Raw genomic sequence first — 27,632 nt, 5'->3', positions numbered from 1 at the left:
GCAACCTGCGGAGAGGCGGGCGGCGGCGCCAATCGGGGCGAACAGCTGGAGCCCTGCGGAGCAGTTGGCTGCAGTTGTTGCAACTTTTTTCGAAAGCTGGGTTTCCCGGGAGATCCCAGGCGGTGACAGAGTGGGGTCATGGCTAGAGGTATTTGCCCAAGTGGCCGGCGCCGGGGCGGCTGGGTCGGGGGTCGTGCTGGAGGGGTAGCCGGGGTGGCGGCAGCGGCTGCGGGGAGGCGTCCTCCTCGGGTGGCTCGGGGCGAGCTTGGGGACCCGCGTGGGGGGTGTAGGGGTGCTGCTTCGGAACCCGCCGGCCCCCCCTGAGTCTCCAGATGCCCCCAGAAACCCCTCCCACTGCCGTGCTTGTTTCCCCTCTATGAAGTGAGCACCTGCGGGCCTGCCTCTCCGCGGCAGCAGATCCATATGTCACAGCTCTTTGGAAACTAAAGCGCAGGGCACCTCCAGGGAATAGGTGTTATTGATAGAAGTGGGGCGGGGGCGGGAGTGAGGCTTCGCCCACTTTGGGGCCTCTCTTTTTGGGAAAGGAGGTGATCCCAAGGCGAAGGTGCAGATCGATAACCTGCATGTTGGGGTGCGCGTCAGGGTGGACACCGCGGCAGGCGCCTTTCCTCCTTCCCCACGTCCTGAGTCAGCTCTGCGCCGCCGGAGCTAGGGCCGGGCCCTGCTGGCCCACTTTGGGGTGAAACGGGTTCATGGTACCTCGCGGGCGCGGTCGTTCGCCCCGCATCTGGTCAGGACTTAACCCCTCGGTAGATGGCTTGGGTGGGCTTGTACAGCCCTGGGAGGCGATGTCCTGCCTGAAATCCTTTGCATACTTAGTTGGCTGTCAGGCCAGTGCCTCCCAGGTATGCGGCAAAGAGCTCTCCAACCGCTTGGTCATTTCCAGCCACTGCGTCTCCTTCACGCTAAAGGGCCAAAAACTTGAGCGTGAAAGTTGAGTAGAATTAGTTTTTTTAAAAAATCAGTTGGGGTATTATATTTTTCTAAAAATTCCAAGGCATCAAGTGTTAGTAGGAATTTGCTTTAGTGCAGTATGCTCCCTATAGCAATAACAATGAATAAAATAATGATTCATTCAACAAATATATATTGGGTCCCTTTGTTTTCAGGCCCTGAAATCAGTTGCATCATTTATTCTCCCAGCATCCCTAGAGGGTCTTTTGGATTAAGACTTCCCCAGAGCCTGATGAAAAAATGAGGCATAGTAAACTTCAGGTTTTAGAGCTTCATCACCCAACTCATGGAGAAAATTAAGACTAATATTTTTCCTCAGAAAAGTGTTAAGCATCTAAAAGTATATTTAACATTATCTAACTAATTTATCTGACAAATTTTAATAAAACTATGCTTCCTGGGTTCATTTTTCTCATCACAGTACAATCATTTAAACTATTTGTTTTAAAAGTAGTGCATTAATGAATTTATGAAGAAAACTAACCATCTATCATTGAAATACTTAAAATATGGCTAACTAATAATTATGGCTGGGCACGATGGCTCACACCTGTAATCCAAACACTTTGGGAGGCAGAGGCAGTCGGATCACCTGAGGTCGGGAGTTCGAGACCAGCCTGACCAACATGGAGAAACCCCATCTCTACTAAAAATACAAAATTAGCCGGGCATGGCAGTGCATGTCTGTAATCCCAGCTACTTGAGAGGCTGAGGCAGGGAGAATTGCTTGAACCAGGGAGGCGGAGCTTGCAGTGAGCTGAGATCGCGCCACTGCACTCCAGCCTGGGCAACAGAGTGAGACTCCATCTCAAAAAAACAAACAACAACAACAACAAATAATAATAATAATTACCACTAAGGGCCAGGCACTTTATTAACTCAATTCATCTTTACAAATTGTTATTCTCATTTTTTAGAGGAGGAAGCCTGAAGTCCAAACTTGCTGTCCAGACTCTAGCTTGGCTGGGTCTTTGCTTGTGCCACGCACCCTCCCTTACTTACCCAAAGCAAAGATAATGTTTGTCAGCTCCTCCCATGGTCAGCTTACAAATCACCTATGTAATTATTAGTTATTGATTCTCACTGTCTCACTTGACCCCAAAATTAGTTGCCTGTTTCTTAGGCTTTATTGCCCTTGCAAGCTATTAAATTGGATATTTAGATCTAGATTTTTTTTTTTTTCTTGAGACAGAGGCTCACTCTGTTGCCCAGGCTGGAGTGCAGTGGAGTGATTTCAGCTCACTGCACCCTCCCTCTCCTGTGTTCAAGTGATTTTTTTTTTTTTTTTTTTTTTTTTTTTTTGAGACGAAGTCTCGCTCTGTCACCCAGGCTGGAGTGCAGTGGCCGGATCTCAGCTTACTGCAAGCTCCGCCTCCCAGATTTACGCCATTCTCCTGCCTCAGCCTCCCGAGTAGCTGGGACTACAGGCGCCCGCCACCTTGCCCGGCTAGTTTTTTTTTTGTATTCTTTAGTAGAGACGGGGTTTCACCGTGCCAGCCAGGATGGTCTCGATCTCCTGACCTCGTGATCCGCCCGTCTCGGCCTCCCAAAGTGCTGGGATTACAGGCTTGAGCCACCGCGCCCGGCCTCAAGTGATTCTTGTGCCTCAGCCTCCCAAGTAGCTGGGATTACAGGCATCTGTCACCACACCCAGCTAATTTTTGTATTTTTAGTAGAGACAGAGTTTCGCCATGTTGGCCAGGCTAGTCTTGAATTCCTGACCTCAGGTTATACGCCAGCCTTGGCCTCCCAAAGTGCTGGGATTACAGGCATAAGCCACCATGCCTGGCCAATATTTAGACTGTAAATACCAATGCATTTATAGCACTTCAAATGAACAGTCTTTTTCTTCTAGAAAATTGGGCTTTGAACTTGCAATTCACTTTGAGAGCCCTGCTGGTTCACAAAAACAAACTGTTCAGATGCCAGGCAATGCCTCACTCATTTTGAAGTTTTATAATCATGCAAATATTTACAATTCCAATATATTAGTCTCGGGGGTCAGTCCACCTACCTTTCGCTATTTCTACTGCCATTGTTGAATGGTCTCTTAGTTGGTAGACCTCCTCATTTTGCCGTCTCCAGTTCATTATCCCTTAGCGCCTGGTGGGGGGGGGTCTCCAAAAATACAGACTTTTTTTTTGGGGGGGAGACAGAATCTCACTCTGTCACCCAGGATAGAGTGCAGTGGCATGATCTTGGCTCACTGCAACCTCTGCCTCCCGGGTTCAAGTGATTCTCCTGCCTGAGCCTCCCAAGTAGCTGGGATTACAGGCACGCACAACCATGCCAAGCTAATTTTTGTATTTTTAGTAGAAATGGGGTTTCGCCATGTTGGCCAGGCTGGTCTCAAACTCCCGACGTCAGGTGATTTGCCCACCTTGGCCTCCCAAAGTGCTGGGATTACAGGTGTGAGCCACGACGCCCAGCCAGTATATTTGTTGTATACGTATAAACTTGCAGAGAAAGGACTGTTTTGAAACTTAGTTGAATGATCTGTGTTTACATCTTCTAGGTACTGGAGCTGCAGAATTGAGAGGAATAGGTGCTAGACTTGTAATGTGTCCCCTGCAATTGGGGGCTCAAATGCAGAGAAAACTATGACCATGAGTAGGGTGTGGGGTATGGCTCGGTATACTAGTATGTGAAATGGACAAGATGATCTATGTGGGTGCTTCCTGCTCCAAAACCATGATTCTCATGGTAATTAAGCTGCAAAACTTCTCTGCCTTGCAGAAGTGGAAGACACTTTCAAATGGCTCAACCTGGTTATCAGAGTGTCACTTTCGAATTCTCTTTCACCCTCTGGGTAATCTTTTGGATATTCAACTGTAGTAGGCTCTGCAGAGGACGTGGGCAGAGTACCTAGCCCACTGGAGTTAGTGGTTGGGCTGGAGGACCCTGCCTTGAAGGATGCTAAAGCATGAGCTGATTTGGGAGGGACTGTCTGAGCAGTGACCTGTCACCACCTAATCCTACGCAGTCTTATCCGTTCTAATGGGAGGCGAGGGAGGCCAGGTCAGGGGATGGCTACAAACAGCCATTTGTATATCTGTGGATGTTGGAAGGTGTTCCGGTGGATTATGGAATTCAAGGTTCTTGGTTTTTACCCATGAGGACACTGAGGCCCCGACTGGGGAAGTGACTTGGCGATGGTCACAAAACACCTCTGGGCAGATGCAGGGAAATAAGTCCAGCCCCTGACTCCCAGGCCATGGCCCAGGCTGCAGAAGCTGGATGCCTTGAAGTGTCTTGTTTGCATCTATGACTTTGCACAAATACAGTGAATCTGGCTGTGGGCCCTCAAGCCTTAATGGCCACAGCATAATGGTGCAGGGCAGTGAGCTATGCTGAAACAGCCATCAGAGTGACAGGAACCTCATCTGCCTATGGGGCATTTTCTCACGGCGGAATAGGAGAACAAGGTGACTTGTTAAACCCTTCTGTAAGACCATTTGCTCCTCCCAACCTCCATTTCCTCCTCGGTAACCAGGAAGGGTAGTGGCTGGGAGGGCAGGCCTTGGGGTCAGTTGGCCGGGGCTGGAAACCCATCTAGTTCTGAGAACTTGGCCAAGCTCCTCACTTTCTCCATCTGTTGAAATGAGATAATAATGGTGTCTACCTTTGCAGGGCTGCTGTGAGGTTTCAATGAGATAGCGGCAAAAGACTCGCCCAGGAAACCGATCATTATAACCCCTGGCTATGTCTCCCCAGGGCTTCCTACCGGTCAAGTATAGCCCTTCTGGGTTTGACACCTGGCCCCATCACTTCCTAGTTTTGTGGCCTGGGACAAACCCCAGCACTTCCCTTGAGTCACGGTGTCACCATTGTAAGCTGGGATGCCGACAGGACCTGCCCCCGCGGGCGTGCGGGGAGGATTCAATGCCTGTGAAACTCTCGGTGGGCACAGCGCCGGGCACACCCGAGGGCCTGGCCTGGCGCGTTCACCGCTGCTGATTTCGCCTGGCACAAACCGGGCTCCCAAAATATCCGCGGAGCCAGCGGAAAAAGGAGCCGGGCGGGCTGGCGGGCGGGCGGGCGGGAGTCTGGGCTGTCATGACAGTGTTTCCCACCCCTTCCTCCGCGAGTGGCTGAGGCCGCGCGCGAGGGGGCGCGCCCGAGCCGGGATTCGCCGAGCCCGCCCGCCCGCCCTCCGGAGCGGCCTGGCGGCGCCGCCCCTGCCAGCCCCCTCCCCGGGCCGGGCGCCGGACAGTGGGCGGCTGCGAGCGAGCGGGCGGGCGGGCTGCGGAGGACGCGCCGCCTGCGCCTCCTTCCCTGCGTGCCTCTCCCCGGGCGGCCCGGGGCTGCCGCGGTGCGCGGGTGCGGGGCCCTGCCTCACCGGCCATGGGGGAAGGGGGCGCCGTGGGGCGCCGCCGGCCCTTCCCCGGGGCGCCGCGGCGGCGCTGGTGGCGGCGGCAGCAACAGCAGCAGCGGCAGCGGCAGCGGTGGTGGCCGGGCCGCGGCGGCGGCGGCGAGAGCGCGGGGCGCGCCGCCATGGGCCTGGCCGGGCTGCAGGTGGGTGTGTCGGGCCCGGCCGCGCGGGGGGCGGGCGGCGCGCGGGGCCCGGCTGGGCCGGGCGGCGGGAGGGCGACGCGGGCTCCGGCCCGGCCCTCCCGGCGGCGCCGGCGGCTCACCAGCGCCGGGGCCTCGAAATATGGCTGCGGCGGGAGGCGCCGTCGCGGCGCCCGGCCCGGGCGGCCCCGCTCCCCGCCCCGCCGCGCCCTGAGCGCCCCCTCCCCCGCTTCCCCCGGGTCCCCCTCTCCAGGCAGGAAGATGTCCAAGCCCCGCGCGGTGGAGGCGGCGGCGGCGGCGGCGGCGGTGGCAGCGACGGCCCCGGGCCCGGAGATGGTGGAGCGGAGGGGCCCGGGGAGGCCCCGCACCGACGGGGTAAGCAGGCACCCTCCCCGCACCCCTGCGGCGCGCCCGCCGGGCCGGGGCCGCGAGCACATGGGCGATCCCGGGTCCCTGCCCGCGCCGCCCCGGGGCCCCCGGCCGGGCCGCTCCCTTTGCTGCCGCCTGGCTGGGAGTGGCGCCCACACGGCTCCGCCATGAGCCTGGCGGTGTTTGACCTCGGAAAAGTTTGACTGCGCCTTCATGGCGTCTCCGCAGCCAGAGACCCTACTTCCCCGGAGGTGGCCGCCGTTCCAGGCTGTGCGGGGCCTGCCCGGGCCCCTCGGAGAGGTCACGGGTCTCGCCGCCTCGGTGTTGAATGGTCCCCGAGGCGGCCAGGGCCCCGCTTTGCTTCTGGGGACGCCCTCCTCCGTCTGCTTACTCAGAGGAGGGGCCGGCCCCACGCCCAGAGACGCCCGCAGTGACCTGAACCGCCCCACCGCCCCGTCCTCTCTCTTACGCCCAGGTGCGGCTTGCGACAGAGTGGCCGCCCCGAATGCGCTGGTTGTGGCTCCTGCTCTTCCCAGCTTCCCTAGTCACCCTGAGAGAAGTTCTTCCGTCGCAGCCCTGGGAGGCTGCGGGGCTGCAGTGATTTGAGAGGGGTCAGGCTCCGGCACGCATGGGGCTCTGGCTGTACTGACAGGCCCTCCAGCCGCCCTCAGCACCAAGTGGTTAATCAGGTTCCCCGGGGCCTGTTTCTGTGCTGAGTCCCTGCGGCTCCTGCCAGGGGAGTGAACTCCTAAAGATAGCCTAGCTCTTCACATGCCCAGGTCCTTTTGACCTCCCTGTTGCGGGTAGGCTGTCTTCTTCCTATATAGACCTTGGTTGCAGCCGGCTCTCCTGCTGGCCAGCTGTCCCCTTAGTGAATTAGAGACCAGCGCGTTCAGGAAACGTTTCACTGGACCTGGGATTCTAAACCTGCCAGTGCTCTCCTGAGACAACTGGGGCTGGCATCCCCTGGTAGCCCAGTTTTTGAAAAACGGTGTTGTCTGATTTTCATCTTTTGTATTCCTCCTCCTCGTGAATGCTCTAGGATCTTCTTTTTCAAGCCTCTTTCAGAATATGCTTTTGTCTTTTTAGGAGAATGTGTTTACCGGGCAGTCAAAGATCTATTCCTACATGAGCCCGAACAAATGCTCTGGAATGCGTTTCCCCCTTCAGGAAGAGAACTCAGTTACACATCCCGAAGTCAAATGCCAGGGGAAACCATTAGCTGGAATCTACAGGAAACGAGAAGGTAAGCTTTTGAAATGGCCTCGTTCTGATCCCAGCTGGTCGGGTTGCAGAAGCCTCTCTCTTCTGCAAGAATGCACATAAATATTTATCCAGCCGTTTCAGTCTCAGGTTCGAGAGGTTTGAGCCATGTTCTGTCTTGCTGCTAAAAGAGTGGCTTGTCCCAGGGTGTGTGCCCTGTTGGTCTGACAGGTTCTCCCTGCTTTCACAAGAGTTAGCATGTCCTTCAAGCTTGATTATCTTGCCTAGTTGCAAAAATAACATACCTGACCCACAATTAGAGAGGCTCACAAGTGCTGAAAGTGCAGAAGTCATGAATTCAGGTTGTATAGACCAGGCAATTGCAGACCTAACTAATGTGTTCATGCAGGGAACTGACTTCCTTCCCTTTTATGAGCTGGCCTTGACCCCATTTCTTTTTCTTTTTTTGAGACGGATTTCTGCTCTTGTCCGCCAGGCTGGAGTGCAGTGGCACGATCTCAGCTCACTGCAACCTCCACCTCCTGGGCTCAAGCGATTCTCCTGCCTCAGTCTCCTGAGTAGCTGGGATTACAAGCGGCCACCACCACTCCCACCTAATTTTTGTATTTTTGGTAGAGATGGGATTTCACCATGTTGGCCAGACTGGTCTTGAACTCCTGACCTCAGTTGATCCACCCGCCTTGGCCTCCCAAAATGCTGAGATTACAGGCATGAGCCACCGCGCCTAGCTGTCTTGACCCCATTTCTATAGTTTCTTGCCACTCAGGCGTTCCATGTTAGTCTCTGAAGCAGTATCCTATGCAATGAGATTTGGAGTTAAAATGTTGAACAAGAAAATACAGGGTTAATGAAGACTGTCTGGTCTTACAAAACAAACTGAAACGTCTTCGACATCTTGCTCTAATCCAAATATTCCCTTTCAAAGCTGCAGTGGGGAGTGTCAACTTTCCCCAATTCACCATGCTGTCTTCTAATTAAAACTTGTCTGAAAGAAGCAAAGCCTCTGGCTGCCAGCAGCTCTATACAAGGAAGCCTTGTGTTCGCTAACAGAAAGTGTCATAAATGATGATTTGGCGTGACTTCTGGGGCCGGATCTGAGAACCAGGGCTGGGCAAGCCCTGAACTGGGGACAGGAGCTCACCCTGGGCTTGATTTCCCCTGGTACACAGGGCAATATTGTTTTATTTGTTCTTCAAATGACTTGGGTTCCAATCTTAAGTTTGCCACCCGAAAGAAGGAGGCTTAGATAGGTTGCTGCTCTCTTCTGAGCCTCCGTTCTCTCATCTGTAAATGGGGAGAGAGGAGTCTGATCTTACACACACAGGACTGTTTTGAAGGGTGGTTGCAGCATGGATGCCAAAGGGCTTTGTGATGGGCTCCATGTGCCAGCTTTTCACCCCTGGACTGCCAGCTCATCCCTGGACCTGCGGCACTTAGAATTCCTGCCCATAGGATTGGGGAGAGGCACTGTCTATAAATGGTAGTTGCCCAGACTCTAGTCCTTTAAAATAGGGCAGTCTTGGCTGGGCGCGGTGGCTCACGCCTGTAATCCCAGCACTTTGGGAGGCCGAGGCAGGCGGATCATGAGGTCAGGAGATCGAGACCATCCTGGACAACATGGTGAAACCCCGTCTCTACTAAAAATACAAAAAATTAGCCGGGCGTGGTGGCAGGTGCCTGTAGTCTCAGCTACTCGGGAGGCTGAGGCAGGAGAATGGCGTGAACCCGGGAGGCAGAACTTGCAGTGAGCTGAGTTCGTGCCACTGCACTCCAGCCTGGGTGACAGAGCAAGACTCCGTCTCAAAAAAAAAAAAAAATATATATATATATATGTATATATATGGCAGTCCATACATTGTGCCAAATGGTGGCCTGGTATATAAGCTAGTGTATTTGGCTCATGGTTTTACTAAATGGCCATGATTAGAATCTTGGGTCAGAGTCTGGGCATGGTGGCTCAGGCTTGTAATTCCAGCACTTTGGTAGGCCAAGGCAGGAGGATCACTTGAGCCTAGGAGTTTGAGACCAACCTGGGCAACATAGTGAGGCCTCGTCTCTACAAAAATGAAAATAAAAAAAATTTGCTTGGCATGGTGGCATGCATCTGTAGTCCCAGCTGCTTGGGAGGCTAAGGCACAAGAATTCCTAGAGCCCAGGAGTTTAAAGCTGCAGTGAGCTATGATCATGCCACTGCACTCCAGCCTGGGCAACAGAGAGAAACCCCATCTCTAATTTAAAAATAAAAAGAATTTAGGTAAGCTGGACTCTGGAGACCCCAAGGTCCAGGCTCTTCTTGTCCATGATTCTGCTGTGATACAGCCTGAGTGACAGATGATGTTCACGGGCAGCACACACTCGTGGGCCTGATGTCCTGGCTTTCATTCTCTCTGATTTTACCCAGGAAGGCGTGTAGAGGAGGAAGAAAGATCTGGATGGTTTTAATGGGTTTTTTTGTTTGTTTGTTTGAGACAGAATCTCGCTCTGTTGCACAGTCTGGAGTGCAGTGGTGTGATCTTGGCTCACTGCAAACCTCCATGTCCTGGGTTCCAGCAATTATCCTGCCTCAGCCTCCCAAGTAGCTGAGGTTACAGGCATCCGCCACCACACTCAGCTAATTTTTTGTATTTTTAGTAGAGATGGGGTTTCACCATGTTGGCCAGGCTGGTCTTGAACTCCTGACCTCAGGTGGCCTACCCGTGTTGGCCTCCCAAAGTGCTGGGATTAGCACAGACGGGAGTCATTGCACCCGGCCTAATGTATGTATTTATTTTTCTGTTTTGTTAATCTAGATATAGTTAATATATCATCATGTTCATTTTAAAGCATATGAGTCGGTGGTTTTTAGTATATTCACAGAGTTGTGCAACCATTACCACGGTCTACTTCCAGAACGTTTCTATCACCCCAGAAAGGTACCCATTAGGTGTCACCTTTGAGTCCCCTATCCCTCTAGTCCAAGGCAACCATTGAAGTACTTTCTGTCTCTATGGATTTGCCTGTTCTGGACATTTCATATGGATGGAATCACAAAATACGTGGCCCTTGGTGTCTGGCTTCTTTCACTGAGCATCATATTTTCAAGGTCCATCCATGGTGTAATAAGTATCAGTGCTTCAATCCTTTTTTTTATTTTTGAGAAGGAGTCTCTCTCTGTCGCCCAGGCTGGAGGGTAGTAGTGCAATCTTGGCTCACTGCAACCTCCGCCTCCCAGATTCAAGTGGTTCTCCTGCCTCAGCCTCCCAAGTAGCTGGGATTATAGGTGCGCACCACCACGCCTGGCTCATATTTTTATATTTTTAGTAGAGATGGGGGGGGGGTCTTACCATGTTGGCCAGGCTGGTCTCGAACTCCTGACCTCCGGGGAGCCACCCTGCCCAGCCCTTCATTCCTTTTTGTGGCTGGATAATATTCCTTTGTATGGATAGTCCACATTTTGTTTATTCATCTGTTGATGGACATTTGGGTTGTTTTCACTTTTTGGCTGTTCCAAATAAGCTGTTATATTCCTGCATAGATTTTTTGGGGGACATGTGTTTTTAATTCTCTGGAATAGATGCCTAGGAGTGAAATTGCTGGGTCATATGGTAACTCTATGTTTAACTTTTTGGGAAGATGCCAAACTGTTTCTAAACCGGCTGTACCATTTTACATCTGTGAGCAGCGTGCTATTTACTTAATTTTTTTTTTTTTTTTTTTTTTGAGACAGACTCTCACTCTGTCACCCAGGCTGGAGTGCAATATGCTTGGCCCACTGTAACTTCCACCTCCCAGGTTCAAGCAGTTCTCCTGCCTCAGCCTCTTGAGTAGCTGAGATTACAAGTCCCTGCCAGTACGCCTGGCTAATTTTTGTATTTTTAGTGGAGATGGGGTTTTACCATGTTGGCCAGGCTGGTCTCGAACTCCCGACCTCAGGTGATCCACCCACCTTGGCCTCCCAAAGTGCTGGGATTACAGGCATGAGCCACTGTGTTGAGCCTATTTACTTAGTTTTTTAAAAGGAAAACATTTTTTAAAAAGATAAGCAGTTTTCCAACACTGGCACTCCACAAGTGTTTTAAGTGACAGATCATTGTCGTGTGTCTCCTGATACCCAGGCCAGTCTGCTGGGCACCATGCTGAGAACTGCTGTGAACCTGGGGCTTCAACCCTACTAGAAGGGGGCCTTCTTTTTCTTTAGAGTCTGAAATGAAGGGTGCCAGGCAGCTCTTGGGGAAGAGTTTCTGCTTTGTCACCTTACTCCTGTCCCTTAATGCTGTCCCAGCCTTCAGGAATGAAGCTTTTGATCTGAGTCTGCAGCCTGATTCCTGAGAGTTATTGATCAAGCGCCCTTGCCAGCATCTCTGTCTCTGGTGCCTCTGCCTCACAGGCTCTCTATCTCCCACGTCAAAACGCAGTAGTCTAAAACCTCTGTCCAGTGTCTTGGTCAAAAAATCGAGCTGGAGCTAGGCACTCCTCCCGTCATAGCCCATAGCAGACACAGGGCTTAGCAGGCCAAGGGCACTCCTGCCTGACAAACCCAGGATCCTCTCTTCTCAAAGCCTGTCTTAGAATGCAGCTGGTGGTCTAGAAACTGAGAGACAGAGTACAGAATAAACCCCTGTCTTTCCCCACCTCCGCCTGCAGAGAAAAGAAATGCTGGGAATGCAGTACGGAGCGCCATGAAGTCCGAGGAACAGAAGATCAAAGACGCCAGGAGAGGTCCCCTGGCACCTTTTCCAAACCAAAAATCTGAAGCAGCAGAACCTCCAAAAACTCCACCCTCATCTTGTGATTCCACCAATGCAGCCGTCACCAAGCAAGCCCTGAAAAAGCCCATCAAGGGCAAGCAGGGCCCCCGGAAAAAGTAAGTGCCCCTCAGTCCTCTTCCTAACGGGGAGCGGTTTGCTTCCTCTGACCCCAGGGAAGCCTGCTCAGGTGCCCGTGGGGGTTCAGTGGCCACCTCTCAGCCTCTCTTACGTCAGAGACTCACGTGCTCCGAGTCATCAGCTGCGATGCCACTGTTTGTCAGTTTCTGGATCTGGCATGGGTCCAGAGTTCAAGAGCCTCTCCTTCCTCCCCTCCTCACCCACCCCAGCATAAGCAGCCCTTCTTTTTCAAATTTATGTTTTTGTTTGATTTTTTGGTGGTTGGTGTTTTTTTTTGTTGTTTTGTTTTTTTTTTGAGACAGAGTCTCTGTCGCCCAAGTTGGAGTGCAGTAGTGCAGTCTCGGCTCACTGCAAACTCCACCTCCTGTGTTCAAGCGATTCTCCTGCCTCAGCCTCCTGAGTAGCGGGGATTACAGGTGCCTACCACCACGCCCTGCTTATTTTTGTATTTTTGTTAGAGACAGGGTTTCACCATGTTGATCAGGCTGGTCTCAAACTCCTGACCTCGTGATCTGCCCGCCTCAGCCTCCCAAAGTGCTGGGATTACAGGTGTGAGCCACCACACCCGACTTGTGTTTTTTGAGACAGGGTCTTATTCTGTCACCCAGGCTGGAGTGCAGTAGCTCACTGCAGCCTCAACCTCTTGGGACCAAGTGATCCTCCTACTTCAGCCTTCCGAGTAGTTGGGACCATAGGTGTGCACCACTATGCCTGGCTAATTTCTTTCCTTTTTTCAGAGACGGGGTTTTGCTGTGTTGCCTGGGTTGGTCTCGAACTCCTGGGCTCAAGTGATCCTCCCGCCTCAGCCTCCCAGAGTGTTGGGCTTACAGGCATGAGCCACTGCGCCCAGCCAGCAGCCTGTCTTTGAAACTCCTCTGAGGCCCTCAAGGGCAGTTGAACTGAGTGACCCGCAGGCTCCAGTGGACAAAGGAGTTTAAGTGACATCATCTTCAAGGAGCTGTGTGCCTCCTTGGTGTGTGCCTTCTCCTAAGGGGCTGTGTGCCTCTAGGTTTTCAGTCCTGATATTTATTTTCTCCTCTTCCCCTCTTACCCAGAGCTCAAGGAAAAACGCAACAGAATCGCAAACTTACGGATTTCTACCCTGTCCGAAGGAGCTCCAGGAAGAGTAAAGCCGAGCTGCAGGTAGTCACATGCTTTAAATTCCAGTTCGTGGAGGGGCAGGGTGGCCCACTGGGCAGTGCTTGGTGTGTGCGTGTGTGTGTGTGTGTCCTGAGCCTTGTTTTCGTCAAGTCTCTTGGCCCCTCTGGACTTGGTTTTCTCCTGGATCTATCGAGGATCCTCACAAAGCTTGTCCTGCCTTTCTGATGGGGTCACTGCAGGGCTTGGTTAAGATACTTGTGTGAAGGAACCTTGTGACTTGTGGCATGTGACAGGGAAAGCCCGGCGCAACTGTGAAGGTGGATTTTCCAGGGCTTGTTGGCAGAGCCATTGGGAGCCTGGGACTGTGGGAAAGGCTGCCTGTTCTTTCAGAGGCTTTTCTTAACTGTTTTCTGGAAGTTTCCATGTTGTGGCCCAGGGTGGTAAAGAGCAGTGGCTTGGAGCCACTTGCTGGTTGCATAGCCTCGGGCCAGTCACTTACCCTGTCCATGCCTTGGCTCTCCAGTCTGTAAAATGGTACAATAAAGTAGTACCTGCTAGGGCTGTGGTGAGCATTCAGTAAATGTGCTCGTGCAAGAGGAACCTTTAGAACCATGCTTGACACTCAGTAAGTGCCAGCTAACTGTTACTATCGCCACCACTGCTTCCTCAGCGTTGTCACTCCTGTCTGCTCTTTCCCATGCTGCTGCCATGCTAGGAGCCTGCAGACCAGTGAGCAGCACCGGCTGGCAGGCCGGCTGGCCTGTGCGGGCCTCTGCTCCCATGTTTGCAGAGGGCTGAGCTATGCAGCAGGCAGTCAATATTTGCTGCAGTGAGGTGTGGTTATTGCTTTTCTGTGAAGGAAACCCAGGGTGTGGCAGGTCCCTCTGCTCTTCCCCCTCAGGGACACCTGGGGCTGCCCCTCCGCTCTCCCTCACCCCCACAGTGACCACCAGGTTGGGAGAGGCACTCAAGATTGCATCCTACACAGAGGTGGGGACCCCAGCTTTGGCAGTTTCAGCATTTCAACCCTCATGCAGACTCCTTCAGTGTTCTTGATGTTAAATGTTCAGATACACAGTGGTCTAGTATTCTTTCTCTTTTTCTTTTAATTGATGAAGCTTCATTAAAAAAAAAAATAAAGTCCATTTTCTTCCCCACAGAGAGCAGCTTTGGTTTTATTGCCTGAAAAAGGCAATGTCTTTCAGCCAAGAATGAGCTGTTTAAAACATTTGCGGCAGTGGGAGACTGTGCTAGGTCACTTTTTTTTTTTCTTTTTGAGATGGTGTTTTGCTCTTGTTGCCCAGGCTGGAATGCAGTGGCATGATCTCGACTCACCACAACCTCCACCTGTTGGGTTCACGTGATTCTCCTGTCTCAGCCTCCTGAGTAGCTGGGACTACAGGTTTTTGCTGCCACACCTGGCTAATTTTGTATTTTTTTTCTTTTAGTAGAGACGGGGGTTTGTCCATGTTGGTCAGGCTGGTCTCGAAGTCCCGACGTAGGGTGATCCGCCCACCTGAGCCTCCCAAAGTGCTGGGATCACAGACGTGAGCCACCACGCCTGGCCTGCTAGGTCTCTCTTAAAGACAGCACTGGGCCAGGTGTGGTGGCGCATGCCTGTAATCCTAGCACTTTGGGAGGCTCAGGTGGGCGGATCACCTGAGGTCAGGAGTTCGAGACCAGCCTGGCCAACATGGTGAAACCCTGTCTCTACTAAAATACAAAAATTAGCCGGGCGTGATGGCAGGTGCCTGTAATCCCCGCTACTCGGGAGGCTGAGACAGGAGAATCACTTGAACCCTGGAGTTGGTGGTTGCAGTGAGCCGAGATCACGCCACTGCACTCCAGCCTGGGTGGCTAAGCGAGGCTCCGTCTTTAAAAGAAAAAAAAAAGACAGCACTGCAAAGGGTGAGGTGGTGCCAGGCCACAGAATCCCAGACACCTCCCAGCAAGGGCTGGAGCTGTGGCGTGCCCACACAGAGGGCCCCTACTGAGCGCCCATCAAGGGCTGCTGTGGACTTTAGGGTGGGGAGAGCTGAGTGGCCTTGTTAATAAGAAGCAAGAGTTTGTGCTGGGCAGAGTGAAGGCTGCGATGGGACAGGATGCAGGTCTGCTAAATCTTGCGGCAGATAAGCAGAAGGGAAGGATGCACTTGCTTCCCTAAAGCATGGTCTGCAAACACAAGAAAGCTTGCCCTGTTCCTGGACCAGGAGCTGTGCTGTGCCCCGACTGTTTGTGTTGGCTCTGCTGAGTGCAGCCATGGAAGTTGTTGCTGGCCAGGGCAGGGAGGCCGTAGCTGGCCGGGATGACGTGGCTGAAGCTGGTTAGGGTGGAGTATTTTCTGACTGCACAGATAAAGCTCAAGAATGGGACAGCTGGGGCTCATCTGAAGGATGGGGTCAGTCCTGACCTGACTGCCATGTTGGGCCCAGGCTGTGAGTCCAGGAGGGTGGGGCATAATAGAGCCTGTTGTTGGCCAGATGGTCTGGGGCGAAATTGCAGTTCAGAGCCTCTTGTATACCTCCACTGAGGCTGAAGGCAGCAGCCAGGGCGGGCGTAGCGCCAGGGCGTGGGTCCTGGGCAACCGGGTGGGATAAGGGCTGCTGGGTTTGGACACAAGGTGGGCTTTGGAGAGATGCCCTACCCGCCGAGTGCTTCACTACTGGGGCCCCTTGGCTGGCCAGCCTGGCTGCGGGTGGGGTGGCAGCCAGCAGCAGGGCAGGGACCATGCCTCTTGGCAATGCCTGGGCTTCTTCATGCCCAGCTCGACCCCAGGGCCAGATGTGCAAGCAGTCTGCTGATTCCACTCGGGAAGGTCCGCTCCTTCCTTGTCACAGGTGCTCCTCACCAACCCTAGTTCCGACCTTGTATTGCTCCCACTCCATCTGCCTCTAGGCCTATCTGTGGGCTTCTGCCAGAATTCCCTTTAGGAAGCCCAGGGCTGGTTGTTTGCAGGCTCCAAACTCCAGGCCTTTGGGAGACTCAGCCTCCCTGGCTTTGTGCTGGGGCATCTGGCCTCGTCCCAGCTTCCCTCTGCGCATCTCCTACCTGCCGTGTTCGGTCCCAGCAGAAAAACCCCCATTCCATTACTGCGGTCTTTCTATGATCACTCCCATTTCCATGGGCCCCCGTACTGCTCAGCACTCTCTGCACAGTTGTAATGAATGGGTCACGCAGCAAGGCGGTGGTGTGTGTGATGGCGGTGGTGTTGCTTTGAGGGCCTGCTGTGTGCACTGTTCTAGACCAGGAGATTCCACAGTAAACTAGACCAGCCCCTGGGACTCATGGGGCTTATTTTCAAATGGGGAGTAATTAACAACAAAAAAGACACCAGCTACTTGGGAGGCTGACGTGGGAGGATTACTTGAAAGCAGGAGTTCAGCACCAACCTGGGCAACATCGTGAGACCCCATCTTTTTTGGCTGGTTGGTTGATTTGTTTTTGAGACAGAGTTTCACGTTGTCACCTGGCCTGGAGTGCAATGGCGCGATCTCGGCTCACTGCAACCTCCACCTCCCGAGTTCAAATGATTCTCCTGCCTCAGTCTCCCAAGTACTGAGATTAGAGGCGCGCACCACCACACCCAGCTAATTTTTTGTATTTTCAGTAGAGATGGTGTTTCACTATGTTGGCCAGGCTGGTCTCAAACGCCTGACCTTGTGATCCACCCACCTCGGCCTCCCAAAGTGCTGGGATTACAGGCGTGAGCCACTGAGCCTGGCTGTGAGACCCCATCTTAAAAAATAATTAAAAAGGCCAGACGTGGGGGCTCACACCTGTAATCCCAGCACTTTAGGAGGCTGAGGCGGGCGGATCATGAGGTCAGGAAATGGAGACCATCCTGGCTAACACGGTGAAACCCCATTTCTACTAAAAATACAAAAAATTAGCTGGGCATGGTGATGGGCGCCTGTGGTCCCAGCTACTTAGGAGGCTGAGGCAGGAGAATGGCGTGAACACAGGAGGCGGAGCTGGGACTCCAGGCGCCGGCCACCACGCCTGGCCAATTTTTTGTATTTTTAGTAGAAACGGGGTTTCACCATGTTAAGTCAGGATGGTCTCGATCTCCTGACTTTGTGATCCGCCTGCTCGGCCTCTCAAAGTGCTGAGATTACAGACGTATATCTTTCTTTCTTTTAACCTTCTTGACCTTTATCTTCCATATCTTTTAAGTGGAAAATTTAGTCCATTTATGTGAAAGGTTAATATTGATATGTGAGGTTTTGTTAGGTATGTTACTATTAAGTAAGTTTATGGGAAGGTTTTTTTGGTTTTTGTTTGTTTCTTTCTTTTTGAGACGGAGTCTTGCTCTGTCTCCCAGGCTGGAGTGCAGTAGTGCGATCTTGGCCTACTGCAAACGCCACCTCCTGGGTTCAAACGATTCTGCTGCCTCAGCCTCCTGAGTAGCTGGGATTACAGGCATGCACCACCATGCCCAACTAATTTTTGTGTCTTTAGTAGAGACGGGGTTTCGCCACTAGGCTGGTCTCAAACTCCTAACCTCAAGTGATCTGCCCACCTCAGCCTCCCAAAGTGCTGGGATAGCAGACGTGAGCCACCATGCCTGGTCACGTTTTCTGTTTTTTTAAGACAGGGTCTCACTCTGTTGCCCAGGCTGGAGTGCAGTGGCGCAATCATGGCTCACTGCAGCCTCAGCCCCCTGGGTTCCAGCAATCCTCCTTCCTCACCCTCTAGAGTAGCTGGGACCAAAGGTGTGTGCCACCACACCCAGCTTATTTATTTTTTGTAGGGACAGGGTTTGGATCTGTTGCTTAGGCTGGTCTCTAACTCCTGTCCTTAAGCAATCCCTCCTCCTGGTCCTCCTGATATGTTAGGATTATAGGAGAGAGCCATCGCACCTGGCTTCATTTACATTTTATTTTATTTTATTTTTTATTTTATTTTATTTTATTTTATTTTATTTATTTTATTTTATTTATTTTATTTTATTTTTGGAGACGGAGTCTCGCTCTGTCGCCCAGGCTGGAGTGCAGTGGCCAGATCTCAGCTCACTGCAAGCTCTGCCTCCAGGGTTTACGCCATTCTCCTGCCTCAGCCTCCCGAGTAGCTGGGACTACAGGCGCCCGCCACCTCGCCCGGCTAGTTTTTTGTATTTTTTTTTTTTTTTTTTTTTTAGTAGAGACGGGGTTTCACCATGTTAGCCAGGATGGTCTCGATCTCCTGACCTCGTGATCCGCCGGCCTCGGCCTCCCAAAGTGCTGGGATTACAGGCTTGAGCCACCACGCCCGGCCTCATTTACATTTTAAAAGACCCCTCTGGCTGCCCTGTGGAGAACTGAGTGTTCTCTGGGGTCAGAGTGGAAGCCTGGTGACTAGCGAGGGGGCGGGGCCATGGCTGGGCTGCTGGGCAGCTGTGGAAATGGAGATGGAGAGGAGGTGGCAGGATTTGGAACTGTCCTTGAGGTTACTCATTCACAATTGTTCCCAGCACAGACTGCAGGGCCTGGCACGTTGCAGGTGTGGACTGAGTGCCTGGAAAAGCTGCAAGCTGGTTTGGGCCTCTGTGTAGGGGGAGTGGGTTGAGCTCAGCAGTTGGTGTCAGGCTCCTGACATGTGCCATCTGGTTTGGTGAAAGTCTGTGCCAGCAAGACATGCTGGTTTGGGGTGAGCCACACTGGTTTGGAGCTTCTGGTCTGTCTTCATTTGGTTCCCTTTTGCTCCGTAGTATCTGTGCGATGGCAGAACAGTAGAACCCAGGGATAGGGATGGAGGTAGGTGCAGGAGGGGTGGCCTTAGAGGAGAGGTGGATCCCTGGGTGCCCCCTTCCTGTTCTCTGTTCAGGGCTGTATTGACCCTCGGGATTGGAGGCCCTCTTCCCATCCATGGTGGTGGCCTCCATACAGGTGAACCTCAGAGATCCTAAACATTTTGATAGCAGTACGCGCCATCAGACCAGAGGGATGTGGACCACGTGTGTCCCATCCAAAGGGCACAGCCTCTGATCTGCTGTACCCGATTTTCTTTTTTTTTTTTTTTGAGACAGAGTCTTGCTCTGTCACCTAGGCTGGAGTGCAGTGGCACAATCTCAGCTCACTGCAACCTCCACCTCCCAGGTTCAAGCGATTCTCCTGCCTCAGCCTCCCTAGTAACTGGGACTACAGGCTCCTGCCACCACACCTGGCTAATTTTTGTATCTTTAATAGAGACAGGGTTTTACCATATTTGCCAGGCTGGTCTCGAACTCCTGACCTTACGATCCGCCTGCCTTGGCCTCCCAAAGTGTTGGGATTACAGGCATGAGCCACCACACCTGGCCCGCTGTACCTGATTTTCTATGAAGTCAGAGGCCTGATTTTCAGGTGTGGGCAAGTTGGACATTTTTTAACGTGCTGCATGGGCAACAGAACATATCTACAAGCCCCATTCTGTTCTTGGGTCCTCACTGTTTCCCCCCGATCCAGTTGAACCTCAGGTGACAGATCTTCCACAACAGATGGGTGATGAGAAAAGGAGGGATACTTGGGAGCTTTGCCATCAGTGGGGACCCGTCATCCCCAGTGATGCCAAATGAGGCCGACTGTGGCCCTGTGGGCATGGCCTGGGGCAGTCAGGGCTCAAGACCATGAAGCTACCCATGACGGGCCTGGGAGAGGATACTGATGCTGCTTTTCTTTCTCTCCACCCAGTCTGAAGAAAGGAAAAGAATAGATGAATTGATTGAGAGTGGAAAGGAAGAAGGGATGAAGGTAAGGGGCTGCTTACTTGCTGCATCGTAGCTGAAGCTGGAAGAGCTCACCTTCCCTGGTCCCGTGGCTGAGAGTGGCCACCGTGTGGCTTTAACCCTCTAATGGCCATGGTGACCAGGCAGACTCTCTTAGGTTGTCAAAGAGCCAAATACTAAAACTTGTTAAGGAAATGTCTTATGAAGGAAACATAAATGGACTTTGTATATAAATGCTATCCAGGGGAAACTTTTCTTAGAAATTGTGGTTAAAAAATTCAGTGACTTTTTGTACATTCACAATGCAATACAACCATCATCCCTGTCTAATTTCAGAATTTTTTCATCCTCCCAAACGGAAACCCTTACCCATTACTTAGCACTGCCCACCATCCCTGCCTGTCCCCTGCCCAGCCCCTGACAGCCACTCAGCTGCTTTCTGTCTCAGTGGAATTGATCTTCTGTACACTTCATATAAATGGGATTATACAATATATAGCTGATGCCCAGGAAAACTTTTTTTTTTTTTTTTTTTTTGAGACGGAGTCTCGCCCTGTTGCCGGGCTGGAGTGCAGTGGCCGGATCTCAGCTCACTGCAAGCTCCGCCTCCCGGGTTCATGCCATTCTCCTGCCTCAGCCTCCAGAGTAGCTGGGACTACAGGCACCCGCCACCTCGCCCGGCTAGTTTTTTGTATTTTTTTTTTTTTTTAGTAGAGACGGGGTTTCACCGTGTTAGCCAGGATGGTCTCGATCTCCTGACCTCGTGATCCGCCCGTCTCGGCCTCCCAAAGTGTAAAAGGAGAAACTAATACATTTTTAAACTCTGTTTTCCCAGATAGTGACAATGCCCAAGAAATGTGCTTTTCTCTTACTGTATTTCAAACATACGCAGTTTGGGCAAGAGGAGAACTCTACAGGGGGGCTCAGATTGGGCCTAGACTAGGGCTCAGGGCTCAGAAAGCTTCCACTTCCAACCACCACCTAGGGAGATTCCAGCTTAAGTCCTGGGCCCCTAAGAGCAACCCCATCCAACTCCATGTAGGATAGAGTGAGGAGACAGAGGAGAGAAACTGTGGAACGAGTCAGAGACCCAGACCACTGGGCCTGCTGTTCCCCTAGGAAGGCATAGCGCACAGCCCCTAGACAGAGAAACCAAGTGTGTGGATTTGAGCTGTGTCACTGCCTAGCTGTGTGGCCTCAGACACGTGGCTGTGCCTCTTTTAAGCCTCAGTTTCCTCATCTACAAAATGGGGCAGTCTCCACCTAGCAGATCTCTCACGAGCTCTGATATAACTGCTTTGCAGATGAGCACCAAGGAATCACGTTTGTGGAGTGAGGGAAATGTTCTACAGCTGGCCTGTAGTGACGGTTGCACAGGTGTATACACTTCATAAAACCCATCAACCTGTACATGTAAAGCAAGTGAATTTTATGGCATAGCTCAGTACAGCTGTTAAAGATTGGGGTAAGCCCCCAGCTCCCCAGAGACCTGCCGTGGACAGTGGCATCCATTGCTATTATGAACCAACACACTCTCTTATCACTTCCTGACAGATTGACCTCATCGATGGCAAAGGCAGGGGTGTGATTGCCACCAAGCAGTTCTCCCGAGGTGACTTTGTGGTGGAATACCACGGGGACCTCATCGAGATCACCGACGCCAAGAAACGGGAGGCTCTGTATGCACAGGACCCTTCCACGGGCTGTTACATGTACTATTTTCAGTATCTGAGCAAAACCTATTGGTGAGTCCACTGTTGCTTTGAGTGGCTTTTCTGTCCTCTGGGCAGTGAGGAAAGTCCAAAGGGCCAGGAACTCCTGATTCTGTTTGGTGGCCAGTCTTCTGGTTTTATTGTTGTTGACTTTTTTTTTTTTTGAGACAGAGTCTTGCTCTGTTGCCTAGCCTGGAGTGCAGTGGCGTGATCTCAGCTCACTGCAACCTCCTCTCGGTCTCAAGGAATTCTCCTGCCTCAGCCTCTGGAGTAGCCCGGCTAATTTTTTTTTTTTGCATTTTTAGTAGAGATGGACTTTTGCCGCATTGGCCAAGCTGGTCTTGAACGACCTCAGACGATCCACCTGCCTTGGTCTTCCAAAGTGCTAGGATTACAGGCGTGAGCCACTGTGCCTGGCCTGTTACTGCCTTTTTTCAAAGCTGTGATGCAGCTATCCCCTGCTTCCCTTTTTTTTGAGTTTCAATCTGTCGCCCAAGCTGGAGTGCAGTGGCACAATCTTGGCTCACTGCAACCTCCTCCTCCCAGGTTCAAGGGATTCTCCTGCCTCAGCCTCCCACAGAGCTGGGATTACAGGTATGTGTCACCATGCCCAGCTAGTTTTTGTATTTTTTTTAGTAGAGATGGGGTTTCATTATGTTGGCCAGGCTGGTCTGACCTCAGATAGTCCGCCCGCCTCAGCCTCCCAAAGCGCTGGGATTACAGGTGTGAGCCACTGCGCCTGGCCCCCGCTTCCCTCGAGACGGAGTCTCTCTCTGTTGCCCAGGCTGGAGTGCAGTGGCACAATCTTGGCTCACTGCAACCTCTGCCTCCCGGGTTCAAGTGATTCTCCTGCCTCAGCCTCTTGAGTAGCTGGGACTACACACACATGCCACCATGCCCGGCTAATTTTTTGTATTTTTAGTAGAGATAAAGTTTCATTGTGTTAGCCGGAATAGTCTCGATCTCTCAACCTTGTGATCCACCTGCCTTAGTCTCCCAAAGTGCTGGGATTACAGGCATGAGCCACTGTGCCTGGCCACCAGCTTCTTCCCATTTTTAATCTTTGGAATTGGAGCTGTCCTGGATGTTATCTCATCCAACGAAGGGGAGAAGTGGACTAGTCACATGAAAACCTGTTAAGCAGCTCACCTGGCTCTCCTTCAGGGCATTTGGCCTGAGCAGCTCTGGAAATCACTAATTGCTTTTTCCTGGCTATGACCAGTGGTGTTGATTTTTTTTTTTTTTCTTTTTTTTTTTGAGATGGAGTTTCACTTTTGTTGTCCAGGCTGGAGGGCAGTGGCGTGATCTTGGCTCACTGCAACCTCCACTTTCCAAGTTCAAGCGATTCTCCTGCCTCAGTCTCCCGAGTAACTGGGATTACAGGCAAGCACCACCATGCCCAGCTAATTTTGTATTTTTAGCACAGACAGGGTTTCACCATGCTGGCCAGGCTGGTTTTGAAATCCAGACCTCAGGTAATCCACCTGCCTCAGCCTCCCAAAGTGCTGGGGTTACAGGCGTGAGCCACCACCCCTGGCGGGGTTGATTTTTTTAATCCATGTATTTGTTTTGGGAAACTCTACCATTTCCTCCTGTGCCTCCATAAAGAGCCGTTTGGGTCCCACCCCATCCCCCCACCCAGGTCCTGTGCAGGCTCTCAAAAATAGCTTTGTGGGCCAGGCGTGGGTGCTCATGCCTGTGATCCCAGCCCTTTGGGTGGCTGAGGTGGATGCATCATGAGGTCAGGAGTTTGAGACCAACATGGCGAAACTCCGTCTCTACTAAAAATACAAAAAAATTAGCCTGGCGTGGTGGTGCACACTTCTAATCCCAGTGACTCAGGAGGCTGAGGCAGGAGAATTGCCTTAACCCGGGAGGCAGAGGTTGCTGTGAGCTGAGATCGTGCCACTGCACTCCAGCTTAGGCGACAGAGCAAGACTCTGTCTCAGGAAAAAAAAAAATAGCTTTGTCAATTGGGCCAGGTGCAGTGGCTGATGCCTGTAATCCCAGTACTTTTGGAGGCTGAGGCAGGAAGATTGATAGAACCCAGGAGTTTGAGACTTGGGCAACATAGGGATATATCCTGCCTCTACAAAAATTTTAAAAATTTTTAAAAATTAGCCAGCCTTGGTGGTGAACACCTGTAGTCCTAGCAACTCAGGAGGCTGAGGTAGGATGATCACTTGAGCCTAGGAGGTTGAGGTTACAATGAGCCATGATCGTCCCACTGCACTCCAGCCTGGGTGACAGAGTGAGACCCTGTCTCAAAAAATACATTTAAAGGCCGGGCGCGGTGGCTCAAGCCTGTAATCCCAGCACTTTGGGAGGCCGAGACGGGCGGATCACAAGGTCAGGAGATCGAGACCATCCTGGCTAACACGGTGAAACCCCGTCTCTACTAAAAATACAAAAACTAGCCGGGCGAGATGGCGGGCGCCTGTAGTCCCAGCTACTCGGGAGGCTGAGGCAGGAGAATGGCGTAAACCCGGGAGGCGGAGCTTGCAGTGAGCTGAGATCTGGCCACTGCACTCCAGTCCCGGCGACAGAGCGAGACTCCGCCTCAAAAAAAAAAAAAAAAAAAACATTTAAAAACAATGCTGGCCGTGCGTGGTGCCTCACACCTGTTATCCTAGCACTTTGGGAGGCCAAGGCGGGCTGATTACCTGAGGTCAGGAGTTCGAGACCAGCCTCACCAACATGGTAAAGCCATGTTTCTGCTAAAAATACAAAAATTAGCTGGGCATATTGGTGTGCACCTATAGTCCCAGCTACTTGGTAGGCTGAGACAGGAGAATCTCTTGACAGGAGAATCTCTTGAAGCTGGGAGGTGGAGGTTGCAGTGAGCCAAGATCGTGCCACTGCACTCCAGCCTGGGCAACAGAGTGAGACTCTGTCTCAAAAAAAAAGAAATCCCGTCTCTACTAAAAATACAAAAATTAGCTGGGTGTGGTGGCGCATGCCTGTAGTCCCAGCTACTTGGGAGGCTGAGGCAGGAGAAACACTTGAACCTGGGAGGCAGAGGTTGCAGTGAGCCGAGATCACGCCACTGCACTCCAGCCTGGGTGACAGAGCGACGAGACTCCCTCTCAAAAAAAAACAGACCTAGTGGCTCATGCTTGTAATCTCAAAAACTCAGGACGCCAAGGCCAGAGGATCACTTGAGCCCAGGAGTTGGAGACCAGCCTGGGCAATGTAGGGAGACCTTGTCTCTACAAAAACAATTAAAAATTAGCCTGATGTTGTGGCATGTACCTGTGGTCAAAGATACTGGGGAGGTTGAGGTAGGAAGATGACTGGAGCCTGGGAGGTGGAGGAGGTTGCAGTGAGCTGTGATCGTGCCACTGCTCTCCAGCCTGGGTGACACAGCGAGCCCCCTCTAAAAAGGAAAAAGAAAATAGCTTTGTGAACTGAATCTTTCCAAAACACGTGGCTTTAAATCAACATCCCACCAGAGCTGAGCACAAGTGTGACTCTCTCCGGGTTAAAAAGCCTCTTTATCAATTTAATCCTCTCTGGCCCTCCCTCCCCTCCAGCGTGGATGCAACTAGAGAGACAAATCGCCTAGGAAGACTGATCAATCATAGCAAATGTGGGAACTGCCAAACCAAACTGCACGACATTGACGGCGTACCTCACCTCATCCTCATCGCCTCCCGAGACATCGCGGCTGGGGAGGAGCTCCTGTATGACTATGGGGACCGCAGCAAGGCTTCCATTGAAGCTCACCCGTGGCTGAAGCATTAACCGGCTGACCCCACACCCTCCCCACCCCACCTTCCCTTCTGCAAAGGACAAAGTGCCCTCAAAGGGAATTGAATTTTTTTTTTTACACACTTACTTAATCTTAGCGGATTACTTCAGATGTTTTTAAAAAGTATATTAAGATGCCTTTTCACTGTAGTATTTAAATATCTGTTACAGGTTTCCAAGGTGGACTTGAACAGATGGCCTTACATTACCAAAACTTTTATATTCTAGTTGTTTTTGTACTTTTTTTGCATACAAGCCGAACGTTTGTGCTTCCCGTGCATGCAGTCAAAGACTCAGCACAGGTTTTAGAGGAAAGAGTCAAACATGAACTAGGAAGCCAGGTGAGTCTCCTTTCTCCAGTGGAAGAGCCGGGGACCTTCCCCCTGCACCCCTGACATCCAGGGACGGGGTGTGAGGAAGACGCTGCCTCCCAATGGCCTGGACGGGATGTTTCCAAGCTCTTGTTCTCCTAACGTCTCGACAGGCGCTCACTGAAGTGTATGAATATTTTTTAAAAAGGTTTTGCAGTAAACTAGTCTTCCTCTCTGCTTTCTCGAAAGCTTACTGAGCCCTGGGCCCTGAGCCTGGGCGGGGCATAGATTTCCTCTTCCACAAGCTGCCGCTTTTCTGGGCACCTTGAAGCATCAGGGCGCGAAATCGAATTAGATGTGGGCAGGGAGAGTGTTGCTTACCTGCCCTGCGGGGGCCGGGTTTCCTGAAACTGGGTTAATTCTTTATAGAAATGTGAACACTGAATTTATTTTAAAAAAAATAATAAAAATTAAAAAAAATTAAAAATAAAAAAAAAAAAAACCACAGAAAACAACTTACATGTATATAGGTCTTGAAGTGAGTGAAGTGGCTGCTTTTTTTTTCTTTTTCTTTTGCTTTTTTTTTGCTTTTTGTAGAAGAGATTGAGAATGGTACTCTAATCAAAAATAAAGTTTTGTAGTGGGACCAGAAATTACTTACCTAACATCCACCCCCATTTCCCCTCATCCTGCTGGGGTTGAAGGTTCCAGACCTGCTGTCAAGGCCTTGTGTTTGTCAGACACCCGGCATCCTTCTGCAAGGACGCAACTGTGAGCTGAGGTGTGAGCCTAGGAGCCCAGGAGCCCTGACCCCAGCCGCTGCTGCCAGCCTCCGAAAGGCACCCAGGTGTGCAGGGGAGCACACAGGGCCTGGCGGCCCCCAGGAATCACAGATAGGGTCAAGGTTTTCACCTTAACTGTGAAGGCAGGAGTAGGTGGCTGCCTCCTCCCGTCCTTCACAGAACTGATCCTCACTCTCTGTCCCTTCAGCCCGGGGGGCCAGGGCTCAGGAGCCATGACCTGGTGTCTCCTGCCAACCTGGTCCCAGGTAAATGTGAATGGAGACAGGTATGAGAGCCCGTCCTAGTCTTTGATTCCCCCCCAACCCCACCTTGGGCCTCGCGACGGTGCTACCTAAGAAAGTCTTCCCTCCCACCCCCGGCTAGCCTGGTCAGTGGTCAGCAAATTGGAAGAGGATCCGACAGGAGTGTAAATGTGAGACACAATGTCGATTATACCTATTTGTGGTTTAGCTTTGTATTTAAACAAGGAAATAAACTTGAAAATTATTTGTCATCATAAAAATGAAACAAACATTAAAATATTTATTGCCAGGCAAGGCCACCTGTGTGTCTTTCTGTTTTTACAATTTGACTGTGTCACACCAACATGAGTCTCAGCTTTGGTAAGCGTCCTCCTGGGGAACCAGAAAAGCGTACTGATGTGATTTTGAGCATGTTTTCTAGAACTCTTGAGTTCTTTGGTTTCCTTATCTGTATACTGGGGACCATAGGGTATGTGAAGATTAAAAGGTAATGCTTTTTTTTTGGAGACAGTCTCTGTTACCTAGGCTGGAGTTCATGGGGCAATCTCAGCTCACTGCAACCTCCTAGGTTCAAGCGATTCTCGTGCCTCGGCCACCTGAATATCTGGGATTACAGGCATACGCCACCACACCCAGCCTTTTCTCTTTTCTTTGAGATGGAATTTCGCTGTATCGCCCAGGCTGGAGTGCAGTGGCACGATCTGGGCTCACTGCAACCTTCACCTCCCAAGTTCAAGCGATTCTGCCTCAGCCTCCCAAGTAGCTGGGATCATAGGCGCCCGCCACCATACCCAGCTAATTTTTTTGTATTTTTAGTAGAGACGGTCTTTCACCATGTTGACCAGGCTGGTTTCGAACTTCTGACCTCAAGTGATCTGCCCGCCTTGGCCTCCCAAACTGCTAGGATTACAGGTGTGAGCCAGTGCACCCGGCCACAGTAGAGACGGTTTCCCCATGTTGGCCAGGCTGATCTCAAACTCCTGACCTTAAGTGATCCCCCTGCCTTGGCCTCCCAAAATTCTGGGATTACAGGCATGAACCACCACACCCAGCTTAAAAGTTAATGCATTTTGAGCCTTAGAACAG

At 51.7% G+C, this 27,632-nt stretch overlaps 2 protein-coding genes across 7 annotated transcripts in view; one reads left to right on the top strand and one right to left on the bottom strand.

The window, feature by feature from the left end:
• On the top strand, positions 1–26,840 carry KMT5A (lysine methyltransferase 5A). Of its 6 annotated transcripts, XM_033220184.1 has the most exons (9): positions 2–148; positions 4,606–5,490; positions 5,741–5,862; positions 6,946–7,102; positions 11,704–11,923; positions 13,001–13,088; positions 19,694–19,753; positions 21,283–21,473; positions 24,974–26,840. In XM_033220184.1, the coding sequence occupies exons 2-9, from the start codon at positions 4,815–4,817 to the stop codon at positions 25,182–25,184; spliced, it is 1,725 nt and encodes a 574-aa protein (XP_033076075.1). In that variant the 5' UTR covers positions 2–148; positions 4,606–4,814; the 3' UTR covers positions 25,185–26,840. The 6 variants fall into 6 exon arrangements, with proteins under 6 accessions (XP_033076077.1, XP_033076075.1, XP_033076079.1 ...); XM_033220186.1 differs by lacking the exon at positions 4,606–5,490 and having other exon boundaries at positions 1–148; XM_033220183.1 differs by lacking the exon at positions 2–148 and having other exon boundaries at positions 3,316–5,490.
• The window catches only part of RILPL2 (Rab interacting lysosomal protein like 2), a 28,360-nt gene continuing 25,985 nt past the window's right edge, over positions 25,258–27,632 (bottom strand). The window contains exon 5 of the transcript XR_004439506.1: positions 25,258–26,918. The gene's annotated coding sequence lies outside the window, so the exon portion shown is untranslated. The remainder of the gene's footprint in view (positions 26,919–27,632) is intronic.

Source organism: Trachypithecus francoisi, unplaced genomic scaffold (assembly GCF_009764315.1).
Source record: "Trachypithecus francoisi isolate TF-2019V2 unplaced genomic scaffold, Tfra_2.0 Lachesis_group11, whole genome shotgun sequence".
In the NCBI taxonomy this organism is placed as follows: domain Eukaryota; kingdom Metazoa; phylum Chordata; class Mammalia; order Primates; family Cercopithecidae; genus Trachypithecus; species Trachypithecus francoisi.
This window is presented reverse-complemented; position numbering and strand designations above follow the sequence as displayed.

What these genes read in the sequence shown, in the direction of transcription:
- KMT5A (XM_033220184.1), top strand. Translation starts at nt 4,815, where the DNA reads ATGCCGACAGGACCTGCCCCCGCGGGCGTGCGGGGAGGATTCAATGCC. An exon ending in AATCTACAGGAAACGAGAAG is followed by an intron (nt 7,103 to 11,703) that starts GTAAGCTTTTGA and finishes CTCCGCCTGCAG; the next exon opens with AGAAAAGAAATGCTGGGAAT. An exon ending in AAGCAGGGCCCCCGGAAAAA is followed by an intron (nt 11,924 to 13,000) that starts GTAAGTGCCCCT and finishes CCTCTTACCCAG; the next exon opens with AGCTCAAGGAAAAACGCAAC.